This window comes from Pseudorasbora parva, chromosome 12, assembly GCF_024679245.1.
Source record: "Pseudorasbora parva isolate DD20220531a chromosome 12, ASM2467924v1, whole genome shotgun sequence".
NCBI classification, from domain to species: Eukaryota; Metazoa; Chordata; class Actinopteri; order Cypriniformes; family Gobionidae; genus Pseudorasbora; species Pseudorasbora parva.
In genome coordinates, this window is record NC_090183.1 from 36,290,308 (window position 1) to 36,301,595 (window position 11,288).

General features: G+C 37.8%; 2 protein-coding genes across 3 annotated transcripts; both read right to left on the reverse strand.

The window, feature by feature from the left end:
- Positions 1-648: 648 nt before the first annotated feature.
- On the reverse strand, positions 649-3,709 carry sirt4 (sirtuin 4). Of its 2 annotated transcripts, none has more exons than XM_067460107.1 (4): positions 3,618-3,709; positions 2,479-2,971; positions 1,170-1,464; positions 649-811 (listed from the first exon to the last, which is right to left on the reverse strand). In XM_067460107.1, exons 2-4 carry the CDS (start codon positions 2,961-2,963, stop codon positions 659-661), a joined length of 933 nt encoding a protein of 310 aa, XP_067316208.1. In that variant the 5' UTR covers positions 2,964-2,971; positions 3,618-3,709; the 3' UTR covers positions 649-658. The 2 variants fall into 2 exon arrangements, with proteins under 2 accessions (XP_067316208.1, XP_067316209.1); XM_067460108.1 differs by having other exon boundaries at positions 3,508-3,619.
- Positions 3,710-3,873: 164 nt separating this feature from the next.
- sxph (saxiphilin) lies at positions 3,874-11,249 on the reverse strand. The gene is made up of 14 exons (XM_067460118.1): positions 10,877-11,249; positions 9,333-9,495; positions 9,187-9,251; positions 8,872-9,029; positions 7,953-8,139; positions 7,689-7,837; positions 7,012-7,102; positions 6,868-6,918; positions 6,592-6,774; positions 4,898-5,045; positions 4,700-4,782; positions 4,443-4,627; positions 4,176-4,362; positions 3,874-3,985 (listed from the first exon to the last, which is right to left on the reverse strand). The coding sequence occupies exons 1-14, from the start codon at positions 11,004-11,006 to the stop codon at positions 3,942-3,944; spliced, it is 1,824 nt and encodes a 607-aa protein (XP_067316219.1). The 5' UTR covers positions 11,007-11,249; the 3' UTR covers positions 3,874-3,941.
- Positions 11,250-11,288: the final 39 nt, after the last annotated feature.

The window sequence follows — 11,288 nt, forward strand, 5'->3', positions numbered from 1 at the left end:
GATCGAAACAGGCCAGCCTTCTCTCCCCACTAGCATCAATGAGCCTTGGTCACCCACTATCTTGTCGCTGGTTCACCACTGCTCATTTCTTGGACCAATTTTGATAGATATTAACTGACCACAAATGTGAATTTTGGCATGAAGAGATTATAAACCTTAAAATCATCCTTTTGATATATGTATTGTGAAAAGTGCTATATAAATAAAATTGACTTGACTTTTATTGTCAGACAGAACAAATGATTAACATTTTAAAAACATCCTGATACATTCACTTATATTTATATTCATAATCAAAATATATAAATAATAGTGATTAATATTTAACAAAACTATCATTATTAAATAAATAAAGTTATAATCCACACAGCTCATTTAGAAAGTAATCATCATGAATGTTTCCCACACTGATTCTTGAGGAGCAGGGTAACTTTTCAGAAACTAATTTATGCAGATGCTTTATTTTGTATTGCACTTTAAACTCTAGCTAGAACTAACCAAGAATGTCAAAATATGTTACATTTTGTAACTTGAGGTAGAGATCTGTTGTTATACACGCAGTCTAGAACCAAACCAAAACTATGTTCCAGTATTTTTATGATGAGCTGTGGATTGAGTGTTGAGGTTAAGAATAGCTTCAAGGAAAATAGTCAGTTTCTCAGTTGAGTTGGATGGCTGGCAGCACTTCTCCACAGCGAGCACTCACCCTGATGTCAGTGAGATGATCAGCTCGTGTAGGTCCTATATTCACAATGGCTATTGGAAGTTTTCTTTCACTAGCAGCAAGTAGAAAGCGGTACCCAGAAAAAACCTGAAAAGGAAACCAGATGTCTTCACTGTCCCAAAAGTCAAGGAGGAGAAAATAATTTGCCTTATCTAGATCAGGGATACTCATTAACTAGTTCAAACTAGTCAAACACACCCGCATCGAGACTGGATCACAACTGAATCAACCCACAAAAGAGGAACAAAATCAACTTGTCAAACAATTTAGCCAACAATATTTATAATATACAATGCCAAGTTTATTTGAACTATTTTAAATTCACCATAAAAACTGAATGAATCAATAGATGACAGCTAGTGAGTAGGAATGAGTAACACTGTTACACTAGGTGCACAGTAAATGTATTTGTTTTGTAAAGTGACATTGATGAAACATTACTCACCTGAAGAGAAGATCCAGCCACAAGCACTGCATCAGAGTCAGCTAGCTTGTTATTCACGAAGTGAACTGTAGTCCGGTTCACTACATCCCCAAAGAAGGTCACCTCAGGTTTGAGTACACCTCCACAGGCATCACATGCAGGTACTCTGAAGTTTAACACCAGCTCATCCTCCAGAAACACATCTCCATCTGGGGCCACAGCACATGCACTTGCTTCCCAGCCAGGGTTTAGAGCTGCAAAGCGCTTCTGAAGCTCGGCACGGGGAGTCAGCTGGCCGCAGTCCAAACACACAACCCTAGCCAAAACATACATATGAATGAAAGAATAAATACATAAATAAACAATAAATTTCAGTCTAGTGGACTGCGTGCGCGTGTCCGTTAAGTCCACAAGACCATAGTGTCCCATTTGTCATTTAAACTGCCATGTGCCCTCGCAATTTCGCGAGCTACGCAGAGGACTTATACCCGGCAGTCAAGCGCCATTGTGTCGTGAAAGTGCGGACTCAGAGGAAGACCGTGAGGGTTTAGGGTGCCATTTTGGACAGGGCCATAATCAATGATTATTAAAGTCACCATGAATTCAAAATTTACATTTTTTAGGGTTTCCTGTCACTTACATGAGATCACAGCAAAATAAAAGGACAACAATCCAATCAATTCTTATACTTTTTTTCTTGTTTGAGAAGTAATTTTTCTCAGATGTGTGTCATAATAGGGAAAAACGACTAATCACAACTTCTGTTTCATGCTTTAAGCATGTGCTGTCATCGATTTCACTACAATGACAATATCAGTGTTTAATATGAACATATGAACAAAACTTGAACTAATTTGAGCTGGATGATTACACTATTGTTTTGTGTAGAGTTGCTTTACAGCTAAAATTTAATTTGTTTCATAATTGATTAATTTTACAGTTATTGAACTGAACCAACAATAAGCTGACTTGAGCTCTTTCATGTTTTACATCATATTTCACTAACAGACAATTTTTCATTTCTATACACAACATAAACTCCCCATTTACCCTCTCACTCAAGATATTCCTCAGGGTTTGGTTCTTGGTCCAAAACTATTCAACATATATAGCTGCACCTCTGTCAGATTATGCCTGTATTACATTGAACCTGGGAAAGGTGCTTTATAAATAAAATATCATTATTGAGCTGAGTAGACACTATTGCCTTTTTATAGCTGCTTCACAGATGGATTTGAATTGATCTCATATTTGATGAAGTTTTTATCACTAGTATTTTCTTTTTTATTACTGTGACTGTTTGTGTGTAGACCTGTGAAGATCTAGTTACCTGTGTGTAGATCCATGAAGTTCAGTAAGTCTCTGTTGTCCAGCCTTTAAGTGTAAGGCATCTACATTCTGAGTGACAAGCCAGTGCAATTTTCCTTTTTCCTCCCAGTCCCGTAATGCTAAATGTGCTGAATTAGGCTGGTGTGAAGAGAACTGTGGCCACCCCACATAGTTCCGTGCCCAGTATCTCTGCCTTGATTTTGCACTGCGCACAAACTCTGAGTGTTGCATTGGCCGCCTGTCCGTCCGTGCATACAGCCCCACACCCTCTGATCTATAGTCTGGTATTCCAGATTCAGTAGAGAGTCCGGCACCGCTAATTACAAACAGCCGCGAAGCCTGTGACACAAAGGCCTGGAGTTGTTCCAAAGCACTGGAGTCAATTGTGCCACTTGCAGGAACATATCGTTGTACACTAGCTTGTATTGTAGAAGCACATCTTCCCACTGCCACACCTTGAGGCAGGGATCTCCATGGTAACAGCATCTATAGACCTGTTCATATAACAGCAGATAACAACACAACTCAGGATTAAAATAAAACAACCACACACACACACACACACTATATATATATATATATATATATATATATATATATATATATATATATATATATATATATATATAGTAGAGTTTGAAACAAAAACAAATACTATTTAATGGAACTCAAGAACCCTGCTTCAAAATTATATTCCTGAGATATTTAATTGCAATTTTATACCAATCAAATCCATACATTTTCAAATTAATATACAAGCTTCCATTACTGGAGCACAAAGCTTGGTCTGCTGTAAATTAACAGTAATAGTTGACTATTAACTGTTACATAATATGAAACTTAAAGTGCAATGTATGAAATCATTACTGAACATAAATATTGTCCAATACATCCAATCCAATGGTATTCGAACATAAAGTCAATTATTATGCTAAAACGTAATGATGAAATGGCCATATCAGTTAATTCACAGTTTTGTAACGTCTGTAAGCTGTTTGTTTTGAGTAAAACTTATATGTGACCAACTCACTTGTTTTCAATGTCAAGCTAGAACAATTATAAACGTGCCATGTGCCACGAGCGAATATTCATTTAACACACTTCAAATGTAGCCTACAACTAATTACTTTAATAACGTACCTGTATTAATAAAATCCCCAGCACCTAAAGTCTTCTCTTACGTGAACATTAGTAGGCTACAGTAGCTGTAGCAGTCGTCAAATCAAGAACTTCCGTGTTGTTACACAAGTGCATGATGGTAAATGTAGTTTAGTGAACGTCCTCGCTTTCTGGCACTCTGAAACATCTCCATCTGTGTTCTTTGATAACATTGATAAACACTCTAGTTTTGTACTCACAGATATAAAATATATCTTCAAATAGTATTTTATTGTATGTCAGGAATGATACAAAATAAATCATATATGATACATGCTTCTTTTTGTCATAAATGTCATAAATTGTTTAGAATATGCTGCACACATCTTGATTGCAGAACTGTAAGATATCTGTCAAAAAAAGTAAAGCCCCAATTCAAATATGCATGAATAATAATTTAAATAAGAGACATTGTACTTATCTATGCATTTTCATTAAATCAAACTCTTTAAAAAATCCAGTGATCGTAATATTATAAATGCAAACAAATAACTGGTATGCAATGCATATAATAATAATTCGTTTTTTTTCTATTCTTACTTGAGTGTGTGCAGTTAAAGATGCTTTCAGCCTGTGAATAGAACTCGTCTCCCAGTATGGTACGATAGTCCATGTGACTGGTGTGAACGAGACACTTTGTAGCATCTTTAAAGAGCAGGTCACTCTCTCCATACTGCTGAGACTCAAACAGGAGGAACCCAGTATCTGGACGAGCTGCTATGGTTTCCTATAGCGCAAAACACATTAGTATTCTGATTCTAAAAGACTCCCAAAACAATCAAATGATTATAATTTCAGTGTGCAGACCTGTGACTTCATTAAGAGGTCATAAATGCGAGCTGTAAGAACAGGACGTGTCATAACAATATTTGGTGGGATTGCCCCCAAGTTACAGGTCTTCCAGTCTGTCAGAGGAGCCCGACTGCCATCGCTGCAAAGCAACTCAAAGTCCCAAGTGAGCCAACCCTCAGCCCAGCCGCTGGTGTTCAGACCTGTCCATCAAACATCACACATATTATCAATAAGATTCATATCGATGACATTTCTCAATGTCTACATCTTACGTTCAATGTTGCTCTCCAGATTGTGGTGTTCCATAAAGGCCACATCTCCAAAACTCTTCCCACTGGGGTCACCAACCAAGCATCTGGAGTAAAAGACATTGTAATGCCCACAACGATGTATGGTTGCACTATAGTATACAAGCAATGGTTGATCAGATATATTTTTCTGTATACCATTTCATTTGAACTGTTCCTCACCTTAACGCACCCATATTGCCATAGTAACGCTCATTATGGTTGTCAGCACACCGTTTGGTGGCAGCTTCCTCAGTCCCACCCATACACACCTTACAAAGGTTGCCTTGACTTCCTGGCAAGCAACCTTTCCAAAAAACCTCAGCATACACTGAAAACATAGTAAGTACATTAAATATTACACTATGACACTTATTTTGTTTTTTTTTACATTTTCAACTTTTTAGTGGGTCCACTCCAAAGGGAGTTATTCTTTGTATCAGTGAATACTATTTTTTTAACTCCCTGAAACACGTTGTAGTCTTGACATTTCTTCCGGGAAGTACACATCACAATATTCCTAATTTAAATCATTCCTGCCCAAGGCACTGATCCAGCTGACCAATCAGAGCCCATAGCTGTTTTCAGAAGGAGGGACTTCATAGAGACAGAAACTAAAGCTTGGATACTCTGCAAGAACAAAGAAATTTGTTTGTTTTCTCCGGGTGACAAGAACTAGAACAAAGTTCTTTCTGGCCAGTACATTCCATACTTCACGGGAAAAGCAGGTGTCGAACATCTCCATTTCTCCGCATTAACCCTGCCCACTTTCAATTTCTGACCAATCATAAAATATAGTTCTCGGACACCCACAATAAAAGACTTCTGCTCAGACGATGTATCGAGAACAAGCTGCGAGAACTCCTAAACCAGGAGCGAGAACTTTTTTCTCTGTTCTTGCGGAGTATGAAAATCCTTAAACCCAATCGTTACTGAAAGTCTGGGAAGAGAAGTGCTGCAACAATCTAAAATATGTGGAAAATAACAAGTGTTTTTTGTACAATCAAGTACAAGACCCCAAAATTCAAAGACTTTGTAAAATGACATATGTCTTCTTTAAATGCAAGTAACTAAAATATTATATTTAAAGCCACCGTATGCAAGTTTGGCCGCAAGAGGTTGCTTATTCAAAATAATGTATCTTGATGACGCCTTGATTACATGGAATCAGGGGAGATGTTGTCCAGTGGAAAAGCATTACTGTAGTATGAAGCATGGTGGGACTGAAAGCGTGCCACACGGCTTGAGAGCAGTGGAGCTTTTATTAAGCCGCAGGCGACCACTTCCGCTTCTTCTGGTCAAGCATACAGTATATGGGGTAATGCAGAGCTGTTTTATCATATTAAATACATTTGAGTGTATTGGAAGTGGTTATAATGTGCTCTGTGCGTTTGCTCTCCGGCTACTATTTGACACTTGTTGCACACTGCAGCACACTAACCTAGATCAATATTAGGCATGATAAAACATGGTACTTGTGGTAAATAAATAAAACGAGATTTAAACAATAAGACTAATTGTGTTATATAACATTATATGATTCCTTTTCTTTCAATGAATATGTTGCTCACCTGCTGTCTAATAAAACGCATAACATATTAAAGCATCTTTGGCGTTTACATGGTTTCTACAAAATATGATGTCATAGATAGGCCTATATTAGATAGGCGATGCATGGACACAAAGTCCATGTCCTGGTTAAAATTGCTTATTTCTCTGGATTAAAAAATTCTTGAAATTATGTCATGGATAATGAAACAGTCCACAAAATATAGAACACTGAATTGTTTTTTGGATATTTTAATCCAAAAATCTTATGTATTGTGCCTTTTACTATTTGATAAAGATACCATGCAATAGAGAAGAAGATGTAGTACCATTATTCGGCTCACATGGGGCGCTGCTGTTGTGCTCTGTGCTAAGCATGTGTCTTACGGGTAAAACCCAGCCAGCAGGGCTGTACATGTGACCATGGCAGGAGCGTCTACCACCCAGGCTTCCAAAATATAAACTCCGACTTGTCCGACGTACAACTGCCACACCATACACTGATGGTAATTCTACAGGGACAAATATATTTTGTAAAAACAATAATAGGGATGCATCATTTATGTTAAGCTCCGTTAAGCCTGTTAAGTTTAATTTCTAGTTACCATCACTTTCAAAATGGCCACCAGCTCCTTCGGGATTCTCACATTTCTCTCCTAAATTTCAAATGAACCAGCAAAGGGGAAAACAAATCAGGGTGAGATGAACTTGAAGACATGAGTGAGTATGAATCTGGATGTTTTACATACCATAATATTCAGTCACAACAGGGACAAGGCCACATTTCCCAGCTATGAAAGCATGGGTGGCATCCAAAGAAACAGCATCCACCTCATCCCTCTGTGAAAATTAAAAATTGATTCTGTTTTAGGCACTGATACTGAGACAATCACCAGTGCTGGTATAGATATTGAAAACTAAAACTATTAAACATTTTTTTGTTAATTAAAATAAATGTGAAATAAAATAAAAGATAAATATTAGATGAAAAACATAATAATAAAAAAAAACTGGAAATGTTGCCTTGGCAAAAAACTGAAATAAAACAGGTTTAAGTAGAAGTACTAAAATACAAAAACTGAAATAAAAATAAATAAATAAATAAAGCTAAATAGAAATATAAAAAACCTAATCAAGTAAAAAAGAATAAAACATAAATGAATATTGAAATTGAAAATATTAATAAATACCATAATAATAATACTAGTAAAATTACACAAAAAAAAAATCACTTACAGAACCAAATTTACATATATCTGCAAATGAGGGGTAAACGCATTAAAAATGAACAGGCCATAAATATTTTTTGTGATGAAACTGTATTCTGCAATGTTTTTAAATAAATAATATAAATAAAATTGTAAAAAAATATTAAAATTTAAATTTAAATTTAAATTAAAATTGCTGAAAATGTGTCTTACTGGACCTTGATCTTCTCAATGCAGTCACTCATAGATGAGGCTTTTACACACACCAGAGGATCTGATTTTATGCTAAGAGCCCACTGCTCACATTTCTTCTGTTCAGCATGACTTATACAGCACCACCTCACCACACTGTCCTCCAGCGAGCTACCTAACCACACACACACACACACGCACGCGCGCACACAAGCGCACACACACACAAATTAAAGTCAAAGCTTATCATTTCCAAGATTATATGGTACAGAGGGGAAGCAATCTTTCACCTTCATGTCCAAGGCCCTTGAGCAAGGCCACATAGTCCAGTCCAAGAACCTGGCTCATATCCATATCTTCCATCAGAACTGATATTTTCTCAGTCACATCTTTAAAGAGAAGGTCACTCCCACCATAGGTTGCTGATTCAAACAGTTGGAAGCGCTGACGCTCCCTTCCCCTCCAACCAAATGACATCTTCAAAAGAAACAAAGAAGCAACATTTTTTTTCTCTTTCATAAGATACTGAATCAGCCAAGTACTAATAACATTATTAAGGAGCATTGCCAGGAAACTGAGGTCAACTTTACACTGGCAGGACCATCAGTTTGTTAAAAGGATGGTTCACCCAAAAATGAACTCACTGGGATATTCATCAAAGTATATTCTTTTAGGTTGCACAGACAAAAGACAGTCTGAGATTTGGAATGACTTAAGGATGAGTAAATGACAGAATGTTCATTTTGTATCCACTATAAAATCAGATTTTCCATGAACTAAAAGACTTTGGGTTTGTGTCAGGTTTGAGTTTGTAATTAATGTAAAATATATTAGTAGTATTTATGTTTTAATTTACCGTTGTGTCCTGCGTACAAGACACTTTGCATCTTGTTGCCAGGGGGGTCCAATCCTGTTCCTGGAGGGCCACTGTCCTGCCAAGTTTAGCTCTAACCTCAATTAAACACCATCTTAAGAACCAGCTAATCCAAGTCCTACTAGGCATACTAGAAATTTTCAGGCAAGTTGGAGCTGAACTCTGCAGGACAAATGACCCTCCAGGACTGAGTCTGGACACCCCTGCTCTTTGCTTTAGCAAATAAATAAAAAAGAGATTGAGTAATTTCTGGTTTGTTATAAAAACTTTACAGTACCAGTTGGTCAGATCAGACAGTTTTATATGCCAGTTTTAGGCTTCAACACAAAGCATACCTGGGCAGCAACCAAGAACTTCCGAGCAATTTTACGGATGTTCATTCTTGTGACTACACCCGCTCCAGGGCCTCGTCCAAGATTACACTTTCTAAAACTGCTGATGGGAGCATGAGTACCATCTGTACACAGCAGTCTGAACTCATCTTTCTCACTTTCTGTTGAGTAAAGAGATCAAATAGAAGTGAGAAAGAGAGGGTTTCATCTCATATAGGATTCAATCACGAGTGCATCTATATAAGTAGAAATGTTATGCAATGAATGCACAATTTGTTAAAATAAAAAGTTGTTTAAGAGCTCATTGTGTTAACTAACCATCTATGTTGTCCAGAGCCGTGTGATCCACAAAGGCAACATCTCCAGCCCGTGACTGCAAACATCTAAAATAAAAAGAGTGATACTGTAAGATCCTATCCTTGGCAGTGAATCACTGATAGAGGCATAAATAGGATTATTTGAACCTGAGTGCTCCTTGGTTGTTGTAGAATGGTTCACTGTGAGATGTCTCACAATGGAAATTTTTCTGACGAATGTATGACCTTTGACCTTGGCACAAGGAACAAAGGCTGGCTGCCATTGTAGATGCTCCAGGTACACAGCTAGCATTGAAGAAAGCACTAACCGCTGACAAAACATTCAAAATATGAGAACTGGGAACACCACACAGTCATACATAGTTTTGAAAACTTTGTTTGTTTGGTTTGGGAGAACATGACAGAATACTCCCCAGGTTATGTTCCAAATTTCCATCATATATAAACAAAACTCTGGGAAATCACTTAAAACTTAATCAATAAAAAAATGATTAAATCATAAAGTTCTGGATTGATCCTTTAGCTATCGTTATAGTGTTTTTTTTGTGTTATTTATATATTAATACAGTAGATTTCAATGTTTAAGGTTGTAAATGTAATATTCACACTTACTGGCCACTTTAAGTACACCTGTTCAACTGCCCATTGATGCAAATATCTAATCGGTAAGTCACAAGGAAGCAAGTCAATGCATTTAGGCATGTAGCCATGGTTAAGATCATGTTCAATCTGAGCTTCTTAAGAAAGGAAATTTAAGTGACGTGGAATAATGGTTCTCAATTCTCAATACCAGCAGAAAATGACTGAGCTGCCCTTGAGCAAGGCACCCAACCCCAATAGTTCCCTGGGCACCACAGCAAAAATAACTGCGCACTGCTCCTGTAGCTCATCACTGCAACACATGAGATCCAGGGGGTGAGGTTGGATCCAAATCCACTTGAATGTGGAACGGTTGTTGGTGCCAGACGGGCTAGTCTACGTATTTCAGCAGAAAATGCCAATCTACGATCTTCACACACAAGTATTTGTAGGGTTTATAGAGAAAAGAGAAAATATCCAGTGAGCAGCAAGTCTGTAGGCAAAAATGCCTTGATGATGTCAAGAGGTCAGAGAAGAACCAGATTTGTCCAAGACAACAGTAACTCAAACAACCACTCGTTACAAACTGAGGTCTACAGAAGAGCATCTCTGAACACACAACACGTCGAAGCAGATGGGTGACCACAGCGGGTGCCACTCCTGTGAGCTGAGAAAGAGAAACTGAGGCTACAGTTTGCACAGGCTCACCAAAATGGGACAATTGGAAAAACATTGCCTGGTCTAAATGAGGTTCCCGGTTTCTGCTGCAACATTCAAGTGGTAGGCTTAGAATTTTGTGCATGGTTGAATCAATGGTTCAAGCTGTTAGTGGCGGTTAAATGCAGTGGGGGATATTTTCTTGGCACAATGCTTACCAACTAAGCATTGTTTAAATTTAAACCAAAATCTCTGAGGAATATTTCCAGCACCTTGTTGAATCTATGCCACAAAGACTTAAGTACTCCAACCCTTTACTAGCAAGGTGTACCTAATAAAGTGGCCAATATTTTATTTCAGCTTTATTTCAATTAACAATAATGAATCATAATTTTAATAGTTTTAGTCAACAATAACATTGCTTGTGAACAAGTTGTGATTTGTGGTTGTCTTACCCTGACTGAGGGGCTCTTCCTCTGCCCAGGGCAGGAGGTTTCGAGAAAGGAGATGTCCCAAAGGGAGACTCCAACCTGCAGTCCAGCGAGCTCCGCTATGACAGCTCCTACTGCCCTGCAAAGAGCGCATATCAAAAGAACTATTGTTCCTGACCACCGCAACTGCAAGAATACAGCCACCTGGGAGATGGAGGAGGAGACAATGTGGAAAAGGAAGATGTTTAAATGTTAGTGCTTGCAGTGTGATGCATATGTAACCAAATAAGGATTTTATATGAGACCATCTTTGTAGATTTCCTTTGCGACTACTACGAGACCGAACTGTTTTACTGCAGAGTACACCTCTCCAGCATCCAGTGTCACTAGGTCAGCTTTATTATCCTGACAAGAGAGGAGGACAGAATGTAAACCA